Raw genomic sequence first — 14,998 nt, forward strand, 5'->3', positions numbered from 1 at the left:
AACCATGTTGGCTTTTTGTTATTACCATGATGACATCATGATAACACAGATACACACACACACACACACACACACACACACACACACACACACACACACACACACACACACACACACACAGTTCTATGATCCAACAGCCAATCCCACAAGTCTCCACCATTAGTAAAGTTCTACGGCTTCTGTCTCTGCTCATTATTGGCATCACTCGAAGCTGACAAGCCTCCACCATCACTGATCCTCCCAACATCCTTTGCTCTGCTGGGTGTTGACTAGTGAGCTGATGTCACATCAGCATGGTCAGTCATTCAGGGTTCAGGAAGGTCAGAGGTATCCACTGTAACCTGAAAATCAACAAAAATAATGAAATCATCCCCTCTACCTCATGTTTGGGAACTGAGGTGAAAGAGCAGCAGTGGGAGCTGTGTGTCCCCACCTTGATGAAGATGGTGTCATCTTTGATGTAGCTGCCAGTCTCGAGGACACTTTGGGAGACAAACAGAGGACAGCCAGAGGCAATGTTCATCTCTGCTGCTGGACGTCTGAAGCTACTGCTGTTTGGATCTGGCTTGAAGGCATCTGCCAGGTGTTTCCTGGACGGGCCCTGGTCCATCAACAGCAGGGTCACCTGACACACAGACATCAACATCAGCGTGGCTGATAAACCATTGACAGATACATGTTTCTACACCTAACAGTACCTTCTGTTTGAAAGGCCATGGCAGCAGGGCGTCATACTCGCCCCTCATTACTACAAAGAACAGTGACAGGTGCGTCCCCTTGCCCATGCCGTCTCCATTCAGGTAGACGCGAGCGCACATTTTGTATCCAAAGTATCCGGTATAAAATGGCTGTGAATACAGCGACAGTGTCTTTGAAGCCACTGCTTCCTGTTTCCGTCTCTTGTAGTCACGGATCTTCCAGATCAATGTCCCATTGTAGCTTGCTGTCTCCAGCACCTGGAAACGCAGGTCCATGTCAGCCAATCGGATCTCATGGACACTCAGCATATCATCCTGGCGATTTAGCTGAGTCTCCAGGGAAGCTGCAAAAAGGTGAACATTGATTATTGCATCTTTGATAATCGATGACCAGTACCCCTCTACCTCTGGGACTTTGCCCTCAATCTTTGCAACACGTCTTCAGACTTCTACAACTAGGCCACCCAGAGTGCACATTCTGACCCAGTGTGTGTGTTGCTGATCCAGTTCCACTGCGTCCCCCTTGCTCAAGAGTGTTGAGCCTAGTCCTGATGTTGTCCAGCGTTGATCGAAGGTTCTCTACTTCGTCTCTGAGCGTACGGAGAGAACGTAACTCCAGCTCCACCTCCAAAAGCTTCTCTGAGTGAGAGCTCATCAGTTTCTGCACACAGATGGAGAGACTGTCTGTCTCACAGAAAGACTTTTTACTAGCATGGGGAGGAGGATGTACCCTCTTGTAGTAGAAGCAGAAGTATCTGATAATTGTGTTAGTATCTGATTGTAGGATTAGTGGTATCTGGTAGTATTAGTACCTGCATGGTGGCCAGCTTCTGTTCTATCTGCCGGTTCTTGTCCCGCAGCTCATTGTTCTGGTTTTCCAGCTCAGAGAGACGACTGCTGACAGCAGGAAGCACCTTGTACCTGTCCAGAAGTTCACCTTTCACCTCCTCCACCTGGACACACACACACACACACACACACACACACACACACACACACACACACACACGGTTGACATCACTTCCTCTGATGCTGAAGTTGCCTAAGGTTGGTTGCTAGGTTACCTTGCTTTCTAACGAAGAGTTTCGGTTTGCCATCATTCTCAAATGTTCGGCTGCTGACGTCGACTCGTGTTGCCTCAAGTCCTGATTCAAACCCTGGAACACACAAATTGACACAGGGTTCTAGGTGTGGGGTCTGTGGGCACCCAGCAGCCTTGGAGGGTCTTCCAGGGGCCCCACAGGGAATCTTCACAGCTACATTGATTTTTACTTTTTACACTGCATTCTAACTATAACTTGCCCACCTGTCATCTGCAGAAGTTTTCTAAAACTCCACAAACCTTGGCCTCATCACTGACAATGACCACTACCCTGACGGGAAGTACTGAGAACTGATGTTGAAGTGGTTTGCTGGGGAATTAATAGAATTTCAGCATCAATAAAGATTTTGGTGAACATGATAATCATAATAAACCAATTATTGTGTCTCATGTTGTGACGTATTGTGTTTTTTGCAGAAAACTAACACTGGCAGGTGATGTGCCCTCCACCTAAGTCCAAACAGTTTCAGTCAGCTGCTGCTAAGAGGGGAGGAGCCTAACCACATTTCAGCTGGAAAGGACGAAAGAATACCACTGCCGACTGCGTCTGGTTACTCGCTCACAGATGCACCCCAAAGCAACATGACCTGAGGTCCGATGATGCAGTTTTCTCAAAGGCCCTGTTCACAATATTAATGTGTTACAGGGCCTGTGATTGGACTGCACTTCCCTGACGTACATCCACATAAATACTGACTCTTCTGTTCGCAAATTTTGTCATATTTATCTGTGACTGCTCATCTTTATTGGGAGAAACAAACATATTATTGCGCAAATCTTGCAGAGATGAAAAGTAATATCCAAAATCCTATCTATTTTCTGATTGTATCCACCAACGTCCATTTGCTTACAACACTTATTTACACTGTTATGATTTTCCCATGTCGAACACTTGTAAATGAAAAGCAACAGAAAGACATCAAAACCACACAGACCAGATCTGTATCCCAGGAGACCACCACCTCCTGAATTTGAAATTATTTATTAGTAGGATAGCCCCTTGAGATGTAGCATCTCATTTTCAAGGGGGTCCTGCCAGCAGACCACCACCCACTGCCAGCAGACCACCACCCACTGCCAGCAGACCACCACCCACTGCCAGCGGACCACCACCCACTGCCAGCGGACCACCATCCACTGCCAGCAGACTACCATCCACTGCCAGTAGATCACCACCCACCGCCAGCAGACCACCACCCACCGCCAGCAGACCACCATCATCCCAGGAGACAACCATCTCCAGAATTTGAATTTACTGTATCTATTAGTAGGATAGCCCCTTGAGATGTAGGATGTCATTTTCAAGGGGGTCCTACTGCCATAGACCACCACCTGCCGCCAGTAGACCACCACCACCTGCCAGAAGACCACCACAAAGACTTTTTTTTGACTACAAAGACAATGAGTCTGTTTACCTTGATATACATAGTTTTCCACTTTAGTATGTTGTAAATACGTGTACATACCTGTGTACGTTCCGTACTTTTAAATAACATGTTAACATAACCAGCATCTGTTATTATTTCTTTCCTGATGGAACTCTAGTAAAGGAGGATCTTATTTCATCTTCGTATCTGGTGGTTGTCCACAACTACTGGTAAACATTGGTGTCCTTCTACACCTGACACTGCAAAAGACTACAAGGAGGACAAGAGGTGGAGTTACCTTGAAGGTGCAGCCGTAGCGATGGAACTGACAGCTCACCTGAGCTTTGGGGCAGTCGTGTTGGTGACTGGGCAGCTGAAACACATTGATCCATATTAGTGCTCTCAGGAAAAACTACCTGACAGGGCTGTGATGGGTTCAATGGGATGATGCGTACCTCGCTCCGCATCAGTGAGGAGGAGGAGCAGAGGTTTGGACATGACACAGGGAATGCAGGACACACTGTCTCCTTATGTTTCTGAAAAATTGAACACACTCTTTATGAACTTAGCCTTAGTTGCCTTGGGCCTCTGCTGTTGTGATGTCATCAGCAATTTCATAGGTCACCTGCAGGTCAGTGAGAGGCATCTTGGTCCCACAGAAGTCACAGGTGGTCTCTCTGTGTTTACATTTCCAGCTCAGGTGATCGGGAATTTCCTTCCTCATCATTCGCTCTTTACACTTCCCCAATGGACACGGAACCTCGAAGTATGGGCACACATTCAGGTGGTCCTGTAGGTGAGAAGGAGAAAAACAGACAGATGAGAGACATCTGAACACCAATCAGAGAGTTGGATCCTCTGTTGCCATGGTAACCATGTGTGATGCTCACAGGTATCTGCTGCAGACTCATCTGCTCCTGACAGCCGTTGTTCTCACTGCGACAGTATACCTTCAGTGCCATAATTTCCCGATGACAGCAAACATCTCTGAAGATCTGTGACACACCAATTCATTCACTGAACAATTATCATTCACTCACCTATTTACAATCAATCAATACACACTTCCAGCCCACCTTGTTATTGAACAGAGGCTCCATGTCAGCTGGACACACCGGGTTTGGACGGCTGTAGGAGACACAAGCACACACACACACACAGTTAGCACAAGGACCACCAGTACAGGCTCAGGTGGTGGCACTGACAGTGTTATGTGTGACAGGAAGACGTGAACAGATGTGACAAGACGTCCTGAGGACACAAATGGAAGCTCAGACTGCAGCATTGGATTCAACTGGCAACATTTCCAAGCATCTTGAAAATATTCTAAAAATGCAGGCAGAGATTTGACACGGTGACTCAACCAAAAGTCATAGGCAAACAAATTTGCTGGTCTGAACTGGTTGCAGTGGGCAAGAAGGAGTGATTTCCTGTTTCTATAATTAATAACAGCTCGTAGAGTTAATGGAGCTAATGGAGCTAACTGAGCTCATGTGGCTAACTGAGCTGCATGAGCTAACTGAGCTAATGGAGCGAACTGAGCTAATGAGGCTAACTGAGTTGGTGGAGCTAACTGAACTGATGGAGCTAATGTAATTAACTAAGCTAATGGAGCCAAATGAGCTGATGGAGCAAACTGAGCTGACAGAGCTAATTGAGCTAATGGCTGATGCAGCTAACAAAGCTAACAGGTATAACATGTTATCAGCTCACTGTTGAGACTTGAATACTTGCCAGTAACATTACTGCATGTTTAGTATCTTGAGCCTTTCTGGGGCTGCACCCAGAACCAGAACAATTTTTGTCTCTGATGACTGGGTTGACCCTTTGGTGTGCTCCACTATCAAACTGAAGATGACACGAGACACACTAGACACAAGGCTACATCTCACCCGAGGATGTCGTTGATGCAGCTCTGACAGAATCTGTGTCCACATTCAGTCTGCCGCGGTTGACACAGGACCAGCCTGCAGGCCTCGCAGCAGTACTTGGCCTCAGGCAGTTCTACGAAATGGTCTCTGAAGCCTCCATGAAGAGGCAGGAAGCCAGCAGGGACACCTGGACAAACACCACACCCATAAGAGTGTGACAGGACAACACCTGGTTACTCAAAGCGATTCATTACAAATGTGTGCTGAAGACATGCTCACATGACCTGAAGGTGTGATTGTTCAACCACGCCCCCTTGCAGTATGATCCTCATGATACAGCCTGACTTAATGTGCAATACAGTAAAGATTGAAACAACTCTTTGCTCACTGCTTCATGTTCATTTATGACAAGTGAAATGAAAGTTGAGATGTCTTTCAGCCAATCAGATTCCTCCCAGCCTGTTGATACTGTCTTAGCTGACCTTCTGAAGCCCAGTGTTTTCATGGAAACAGCATCATAATAGTTACCAGACATGAGAACTCAAACATATGGTTATTTTGCCCCCCCCCCCCCTCCCAGAAGATACAACCTTCTGAAGAAACTCCTTGTCATCAGGTAAAAAGATGCAGCTGATGACTCAATATCAAATCTTCCTTTTCTCTCCAAGGTTCTGGAGAAAGCAGTTACTAAACAGCTCTGTGACTTCTCCACAGCAACAGCTGATTGGAGGATTCAGTCAGGTTCCAGGTTCATCCTAGCACAGAAACAGGACTAGTCAAAGGTACCAGTGACCTCCTACTGGTACCAGATGAGGGACTGGTCTCTGTGCTGGTCTGATTAGATCTCAGTGCAGCTTTGATACCATTGACCACCATATCCTTCTACAGAGACTGGAACCTGTCACTGGTATTAAAGGAACCACACTAAACTAGTTCAGGTCATATTTACCAGGTCCATCTCAGTTGGTACTAGTTAATGATGGTTCCTCTGAGACCACTACAGTCAGTTCTGGTGTTCCACAAGGCTCTGTGCTTGGACCAGTCCTCTTCACCCTGTACCTGCTTCCTCTAGGTCACATGATCAGGAAACACTCCATTAATGTTCACTGCTATGCAGACGACACTCAGCTGAACTCATCAATGATCCACATGGAACAAACCAGCTGACTGAACTGGAGGCCTGTCTGAAGGACAGAAAAACATGGAGGACCCATCATTTCCTTTATTAAACTCTGATAAACTGAAGTTCTTGTGCTGGGCCCAAACACCTGAGGACCACCTGATCTGATGAGACAGGTACCCTGGATGGCACCACCCTGGCCTCTAGTGCTGTCTATCTGAGAGAGCTCCTAGTTCCCTACTATCTACCTAGAAACCTTCACTACCAGGATGATGCTGGGCCCCTGCTGTTTCCTGAAGGCTCCAAAAGTAGAATGGGAGGAGGAGCTTCAGCTATCAGGCTCCCTCCTGTGGAACCATCTCCCAGTCCTGGTCCAGGACTCAGACCCACTCTCTAGGTTTGAGAGTGAAAGTAAAACTTTCCTTGTTGATAAAGCTGACATTTAGGGGGGCTTGGGCTAGCTCCACCCCCAAGCTCTGCTGCTATAGGCCTAGACTGGCAGGGATCTCCCATGAAGATCACCCATGCAGAGCCTCAGGCTGACACCTCCTACCACTGGTAATACTGGTACTAGCAATACTAGTAAACCTCGCAGACCCCTGACTGATGCCGCTGCTGGAGGAGGCTGCAGACCTGCAGAGCCTCGGGCTGACATCTCCTACCACTAGTAGTACTGGTACTAGTAATACTACTTCTCGTAGTTGCGCTACTATTACGCTCCCCTCCCATGAACCAGTCTACCATCCAGTCGCCCATTAAGCTGGCTCGCTCTCCCTGCCTCCCCTCCCATGAACCAGTCTACCATCCAGTCGCCCATCAAGCTGGCTTGCTCTCCCTGCCTCCCCTCCCATGAACCAGTCTACCATCCAGTCGCCCATCAAGCTGGCTTGCTCTCCCTGCCTCCCCTTCCATGAACCAGTCTACCATCCAGTCGCCCATCAAGCTGGCTTGCTCTCCCTGCCTCCCCTTCCATGAACCAGTCTACCATCCAGTCGCCCATCAAGCTGGCTTGCTCTCCCTGCCTCCCCTTCCATGAACCAGTCTACCATCCAGTCGCCCATCAAGCTGGCTTGCTCTCCCCGCCTCCCCACCCATGAACCACTCTACCATCCAGTCGCCCATCAAGCTGGCTTGCTCTCCCCGCCTCCCCTCCCATGAACCAGTCTACCATCCAGTCGCCCATCAAGCTGGCTTGCTCTCCCTGCCTCCCCTCCCATGAACCAGTCTACCATCCAGTCGCCCATCAAACTGGCTTGCTCTCCCCGCCTCCCCTCCCATGAACCAGTCTACCATCCAGTCGCCCATCAAGCTGGCTTGCTCTCCCTGGCTCCCCTTCCATGAACCAGTCTACCATCCAGTCCCCCATCAAGCTGGCTTGCTCTCCCTGCCTCCCCTTCCAGAAGCTTCCTTCTTCAACTGTTATTAACATTTCCATGTTTCCTACATTCTGTGTTATAAACTGTTCTCTTGTCTGTAACAACATCTCCTGCACGTCTGTCCCTCCTGGTGAGGGATCCTCCTCCCCTCCTCACCCTGAGGTTTCTCCCATTTTTCCCTGTTAAAGGTTTTCTATGGAGTTTCTCCTCAGTCGATGTGAGGCTCTGAGGGCAGAGGATGTTGTTATGATGCCATGAAGCCTGGAGACAAACTGGTGGTGAAAACGGGCTACAAAGAAAACTGCCTTGCCTTGTTAGACCTCCGTCTTGTTCATGTCCCCATCTATCATTCTCTCTTCCTCCTTTCTCTCTCCATCCTTTCTCTCTCTCTGTCCCTCTCTTTCCAGTCTGTCCTTCTCATCTCTGCTGACTCTGATGTGCTGGTTCATACAAGGAGGGAGGTTCTACACCTGCTCTACCAGGAGGGAGGTTCTACAACTGCTCTACTAGGAGGGAGGTTCTACACCTGCTCTACTAGGAGGGAGGTTCTACACCTGCTCTACTAGGAGGGAGGTTCTACACCTGCTCTAATAGGAGGGAGGTTCTACACCTGCTCTAGTAAGAGGGAGGTTCTACACCTGCTCTACCAGGAGGGAGGTTCTACACCTGCTCTACCAAGAAGGAGGTTCTACACCTGCTCTACTAGGAGGGAGATTCTACACCTGCTCTACTAGGAGGGAGGTTCTACACCTGCTCTAATAAGAGGAAGGTTCTACACCTGCTCTAATAAGAGGGAGGTTCTACGGAGGCATGCCATTATCTCAGTAATTCCTAAAATGGGCAAAGATAAATCTGAATGCAGTTCGTATAGACCGATATCGATTTTGAACTTAGATTACAGATTATTTGCTTCAATAATTGCAAAAAGATTAGAAAATATTATTCCGGACATAACAGATGAAGACCAGACTGGGTTCCTCAAAACCAGACAGACACAAGATAATGTAAGACGGGCTTTGCATTTAATGGAGCAAATGAGCAAAGATAAAGATGAATCCATTGTTCTCAGCCTTGATGCCGAAAAGGCATTCGATTCAGTTAGTTGGGAATATCTATACTTAACATTACAAAGATTTGGCTTTGATATTAAAATTATCTCATATCTAAAAAAATTATATCACTCCCCTTCAGCCAGAATCAAAATAAACGGTAGTCTGTCTAATCCTGTGTCACTCGAAAGAGGCTGCCGGCAGGGATGTCCCTTAAGTCCGGCCTTGTTTGCATTATTTATCGAACCTCTGGCTCAGGCTATTAGAGAAGACCGAGACATAAAAGGAATTTATGTCAAAGGCACTGAATACAAGACCTGCCTTTATGCAGACGACATATTGATCACCCTTTCACAACCAGATTTGAGTTTACCCAAATTACTGTCATCCTTAAAAACATTTGGTCACTATTCGGGCTACAAGTTAAACATTCATAAAACACAAATCATTTCGTTTAATTATACACCTTCCTTACAAATAAAGAATCTGTGCAATTTTAGATGGGAGAATGACTTTATCAATTATCTGGGAATAAAAATTCCAAAGGATTTATCCAACATTTATGCAACTAACTATTTGCCAATTACCAAAGAGATAAAGACAGACCTGGATAAATGGAGTTTATTACTACTAGATTTACACAATCGAATAGATATAGTTAAAATGAATATTTTGCCGCGATTGCTTTTTCTTTTTCTGTCAATACCAATAGAAATACCTGAAAAGCAATTAACGGAATGGAAGAGAATGCTATCTGGGTTCATATGGAAAGGCCTTAAACCAAGGATCAGGTACAAAACTTTGCAACTGTCCAAAGAAAAAGGTGGACTCTCTCTTCCAAATATAGATAACCATTACAAATCTGCTCAGCTTAGGTACCTGACTTATTGGTGCAACCCATATTATAATGCTAAATGGAAAAGTCTAGAACTAAGCCAATTGGACATGCCCCTGCAAAGCTTGCTAGGAGACAAAAATCTATACATACTGCATAAACAAAACCTAAGTGTCTGGACAAAAACACCCCTAAACATTTGGTTTGCAGAATGTTATAAGAACAAACTGGAAAATCATATCAAAATATTACGATGGGTGGCGCATGATAAGGATTTTAAACCCGCCGAACTGGATGGGCGTTTCAAACAGTGGTTGTGGAAGGGTATCACAACGTACTGTCTCATTTTTGGTAAAGGGAGACTAGACTGTTTTCAAAAACTTAAAGACAACTATGACTTGGAAAACCAAGACTTCTTCAGATACCTACAAGTGAGAGCTTATTTTAACTGTGATATAAAAACAACAGAGCAAGGTACTTCTGATTTAGTTATCATGATTGATGCATACAAATCTAAGTTAAACCAGAAATTTATTTCCAGAATCTACTCCTGTTTACAGTCTCTCAATGATTATTCCACTCATTATGTTAAATCCACCTGGGAAATAGAGGCAAAAATAACCATTTCAGAAGATGATTGGCTAAACATTTGCAAAACTCAAATGAGCACTTCCAGCTCTGGTCATTGGAGGGAATTTTCCTGGAAGAACATGATTCGTTTTTTTATTACTCCCAAAATTAAAGAACGTCATAAAGGTCACCCAAGTTACGGAAGGTGCTGGAGAGAATGTGGAAATGCCCAAGCGGACCATTTCCACGTCTTTTGGGACTGTCCAATTATACAACCTTACTGGCGGGATGTAGTGGAGAAAATTAAATCAGTTGTAGGCTTTGAGATTGAACACGATTTTTGTACAATTTATCTTGGTAATATCTCCCCCACAATCAATGTTACTGATAAATACTTGATTAAAATAATGTTGGTAGCCAGTAAAAAAAGCTATTACGAGGAGATGGCTATCAAAAGAGCCCCCATCGAAAGAGGAGTGGATTACAATTGTGAAAGAAATATATGACATGGAAAGACTGACTTTTTCCTTGAACTTGTGCATGGATAAATTTTCTACATACTGGAGGAAATGGACAGCTCATTTGGAATATGGTTCCTCACCATAGCAGGACACAGTTAGCATTTATTAATGTGATTAATTGTGTTTTGTTGTCTTGGCTTTGAGTACTTTATGCTCTATAATATGAATGATAGATTGTGGACAAACAAAGATAAAAAGACTGTAATGTCTTTGAGACCTGGACCTAGCTCTATCTCTTAAAATGTATGTATTACATTGATCCATTTTCCCCCTGTGCTTTTTATTTGCCCATCTGTGCCGTTTGTTAATGTCTTTTTCTATTTTTTCCCCCTTTTTTCCATATATATTGTAAAATTTCTTAAAAATAAAGTTAAAAAAAGAGGGAGGTTCTACACCTGCTCTACTAGGAGGGAGGTTCTACACCTGCTCTACTAGGAGGGAGGTTCTACACCTGCTCTAATAAGAGGGAGGTTCCACACCTGCTCTACTAGGAGGGAGGTTTTACACCTGCTCTACTGGGAGGGAGGTTCTACACCTGCTCTAATAAGAGGGAGGTTCTACACCTGCTCTACTAGGAGGGAGGTTCTACACCTGCTCTACTAGGAGGGAGGTTCTACTCCTGCTCTACTAGGAGGGAGGTTCTACTCCTGCTCTACTAGGAGGGAGGTTCTACACCTGCTCTACTAGGAGGGAGGTTCTACACCTGCTCTACTAGGAGGGAGGTTCTACACCTGCTCTACTAGGAGGGAGGTTCTACTCCTGCTCTACTAGGAGGGAGGTTCTACTCCTGCTCTACTAGGAGGGAGGTTCTACACCTGCTCTACTAGGAGGGAGGTTCTGCACCTGCTCTACTAGGAGGGAGGTTTTACACCTGCTCTACTAGGAGGGAGGTTCTACACCTGCTCTACTAGGAGGGAGGTTCTACACCTGCTCTACTAGGAGGGAGGTTCTACACCTGCTCTAATAAGAGGGAGGTTCCACACCTGCTCTACTAGGAGGGAGGTTTTACACCTGCTCTACTGGGAGGGAGGTTCTACACCTGCTCTAATAAGAGGGAGGTTCTACACCTGCTCTACTAGGAGGGAGGTTCTACACCTGCTCTACCAGTAGGGAGGTTCTACACCTGCTCTAATAAGAGGGAGGTTCTACACCTGCTCTACTAGGAGGGAGGTTTTACACCTGCTCTAATAAGAGGGAGGTTCTACACCTGCTCTACTAGGAGGGAGGTTCTATACCTGCTCTACCAAGAGGGAGGTTCTACACCTGCTCCAATAAGAGGGAGGTTCTACACCTGCTCTACTAGGAGGGAGGTTCTACACCTGCTCTAATAAGAGGGAGGTTCTACACCTGCTCTACTAGGAGGGAGGTTCTACACCTGCTCTACTAGGAGGGAGGTTCTGCACCTGCTCTACTGGGAGGGAGGTTCTACACCTGCTCTACTAGGAGGGAGGCAGCAGAGATTGATGGCTCCGATGAACCCTATACAGATTAAACAGACTTGACCTGAAGGGGTGGAGCAATGACCAGGACAGCTTGCTAGAGTGAACTGGCATTGTACAGTTGGGGATAAAAGTTAATGAAGTGTTAGTTGTCTGTTAATCAATGTCTGGTAATCAAGCTGCATCATGTAGCAGGAGACTGAACCATGTGCTTACCTTGCGGAGGGGTGGGGTCACTGTGAGGCCAAGGATTGGCTGGTCGATGAGTGGGAGGACCAACAGAAAGGGGTGAGGCCTGGGAGGGGGCCACCTGCTGGAGGGGAATCTGCAGCTCCCTCCCGTCAGCACTCCTTCCCGCTGACATGACCTGAGGACCAAGCATGAGATCCTCACCAACAGCATGCACGTGTTCACTGGAGTTCAACAGAGGGGTGTGGCCTTGCCATATGGCCGGAAAAATGTTAAAAAGGAAATCCTGACGTTGTTTGTCATGATGGTAACATTTCTGGATGTGCATGAATTTCCTTCCAAAACGTGAAGCCAACACACGGACACTCTAATCAACGTCACTGCACACATGGGAAGAACCTCTCAGTGGTGAGTTGAGACAGGTGTCAGTGAGGTGGGTGGAGTCAGAGAAACACAGCAGGATGCTTCTGTTGTCATGGAGCTTCTTACATCATCATCAGTTTGTACAGAACAAACTCAGCTGACAATTCATGAAACATTTCTGCGTAACAGGGTTTGATTCATCTCAGTTACATCAACAGGACACCTGCATGTCCCGACATCCCCCAGCAGAAGTATTTGGTCTGTTTACAGTATTTTGGACACATGAAGGCAAGATACTCAATCTCCAAATGTTGATGATTATATTTCTAAAGAAGTTTTTTTTTTTTAATTCTTGAGAGGCTTTTAACAAAAGTCTAATCAGATGGTGCCTGAGGGTCTCAGCTCCACACCATGATGCACTGGGCTTCCTCCTCCTCTCTGCTTCTCTCCATCTTTATCCACAACATCCTCATGTGTCAATCATCCATCAACCTCAACTTCTTCCTGGAGGTGCTCTCGCCCTGCAGGTCACCTGGGGCTGTAGACGCTGGGTTGATCACTTCCTGTCCTGGACCAACTACTCTCTAGCTCTGACCCTGTGTTTCTCTCTCCTCTCCACCCCTCCCTCTCCTCTCCCTTTCAACCCCAACCAGTCGAGGCAGATGGCCGCCCACTCTGATCCTGGTTCTGCCTGAGGTTTCTCTCTGTTAAAGGGAGTTTTTCTCTCGCCAGCATCACCAAGTGCTGCTCCTGCGGGAACGTTGGGTCTCTTCCAGCTGAGCTAGAGAGGGAGGTTCTAAACCTGCTCTTTGAGTAAAGTGAAATGGCTTCTGTTGTGATTTGATGTGATATAAATAAAGACTGATTGATTGATTGACTGACTTTAAGAACCCTTGATTACAGGAACAACATTTGTAAGTCTTTGAAAGATGTGATGTCATCAACATGAAGACAACAATAATTGAGTCTTTGACGTTTGACCATCTGGTCTACACACACACACACACACCATCGCAAACACGATGAGATGAGGAACGCCATTGTCAAGTCGACCACACCAGAGGCCAGAAAAGCACTGGATAAGGGTTATGGCCTGGGTCAGCCCTCTGGTTCGTGATGTCACGGTCATTATGGTTTCCTGTAATTGATTGTTGTACACAGAATGTTGATTGTTTTAAGACAAAATCGTTTTCTCTCCAAAAATCAGCTGATTGATGAGAAAATGAAGAAGTCGCATTTGATAAGAGAAGAACTTCTGCTGATAAAAACTCATCACGTGTGTTAATCTTCAATCGTCTTTCACTTTCTGACTTTGATTAATCAGGCCTGATCGATTCTCTCTTTGTTCATCCTGGTCATCAATATTTGCAACAATATGATGATCGATATGATCATCGAGACCCCACGGAACATTATTCTTATTGTTATTGTTTGAAGCAGCTGCTCATGCTAACACCGTTAGCCTCATTAGCTCGCTGTGTCCAAGGTTCGTTCGATAAAGCTGATTTGACTTTTAAGAGCAAAGAACGCGGGCGCGCACACCTCTCGTCTTGTGGTTTCACGCTGCTAACACACAGTTTCATTCTCACAAGGTTCATTGAGGTTCTGCTGGTGTTCCAGCAGCTTCTGTCGAGATTCTACTGGTTTTTAACAGCTTCCACTGAGGTTCTAGTGCCTGACGGACTCACATGAATCTCCTCCGCAGGCCACAGTTCAGCTCAGAAGCTCCGGGGCTCAGAGCGCTCTCACCGGTATTCAAACCGTCAACCTGCCGCTGCCGCTGCCTCCGAGGCTCCGGGCCCCCGGCTGGTTCGTCATGGTCCGCGTCCGGCTTCACGGTTCTCCGGGTTCTCTAGGACCTGTCTTGTGAGTAAAAACTGACTGGGATCCAGTGCGGAGATCCAGCAGGAGTACAGGGCTGATCACACTGGAAACCCCCTCCACTGCTTCCGCCCAGGAAATCCCCCATCAGCCCGGCCAGACCGCGGCCACCGGGGGGCGCTGTGCCCCCGCGAGACAGTTATTTCTTGGCGAATACATAACATTCATAATCATCTGAAGTTCATTTTCAACTTTGTTTCAAACATTTTATCAAAGGAAAAAAAACGCATTCAATCACTGAAACTTTATTTATGAAGCAAAACAAATAGAACAAAACTTATTTCTGAAAATACAACAATAAAAGATGGATAGTTGAGCGTGTGTAATGTATATATATATATATATACACATGTATATACATATATAATGTGTGTGTATATATATACACACACATTATATATGTATATACATACATCTACACAAATATATATATATACAAATATATATATATACAAATATATATATATACAAATATATATATATATATACAAATATATATATACAAATATATATATATATTTGTATATATATATATTTGTATATATATATATTTGTATATATATATATACAAATATATATATATATATATATGTATATATATATAATGTGTGTGTATG

At 45.5% G+C, this 14,998-nt stretch overlaps 1 protein-coding gene across 2 annotated transcripts; it reads right to left on the reverse strand.

The window, feature by feature from the left end:
- Nucleotides 1-40: 40 nt before the first annotated feature.
- traf3 (TNF receptor-associated factor 3) lies at nt 41-14,491 on the reverse strand. Of its 2 annotated transcripts, XM_086182998.1 has the most exons (14): nt 14,189-14,491; nt 12,165-12,315; nt 5,060-5,225; nt 4,244-4,295; nt 4,058-4,162; nt 3,793-3,957; nt 3,623-3,703; nt 3,466-3,540; nt 1,763-1,855; nt 1,511-1,651; nt 1,182-1,359; nt 699-1,042; nt 434-625; nt 41-341 (listed from the first exon to the last, which is right to left on the reverse strand). In XM_086182998.1, the coding sequence occupies exons 2-14, from the start codon at nt 12,310-12,312 to the stop codon at nt 306-308; spliced, it is 1,776 nt and encodes a 591-aa protein (XP_086039124.1). In that variant the 5' UTR covers nt 12,313-12,315; nt 14,189-14,491; the 3' UTR covers nt 41-305. The 2 variants fall into 2 exon arrangements, with proteins under 2 accessions (XP_086039124.1, XP_086039125.1); XM_086182999.1 differs by lacking the exons at nt 12,165-12,315; nt 14,189-14,491 and adding an exon at nt 5,988-6,545.
- Nucleotides 14,492-14,998: the final 507 nt, after the last annotated feature.

The sequence above is a fragment of the Aulostomus chinensis genome, chromosome 17 (genome assembly GCF_037954235.1).
Source record: "Aulostomus chinensis isolate RoL2024-O1b breed Wild chromosome 17, RoL_Achi_v1.0, whole genome shotgun sequence".
Taxonomy (NCBI): Eukaryota; Metazoa; Chordata; class Actinopteri; order Syngnathiformes; family Aulostomidae; genus Aulostomus; species Aulostomus chinensis.

What these genes read in the sequence shown, in the direction of transcription:
- traf3 (XM_086182998.1), bottom strand. Translation starts at nt 12,312, where the DNA reads ATGTCAGCGGGAAGGAGTGCTGACGGGAGGGAGCTGCAGATTCCCCTC. An exon ending in TGAGTCTGCAGCAGATACCT is followed by an intron (nt 3,958 to 4,057) that starts GTGAGCATCACA and finishes TCTCACCTACAG; the next exon opens with GACCACCTGAATGTGTGCCC. An exon ending in AGAAGCTGGCCACCATGCAG is followed by an intron (nt 1,360 to 1,510) that starts GTACTAATACTA and finishes ATCTGTGTGCAG; the next exon opens with AAACTGATGAGCTCTCACTC.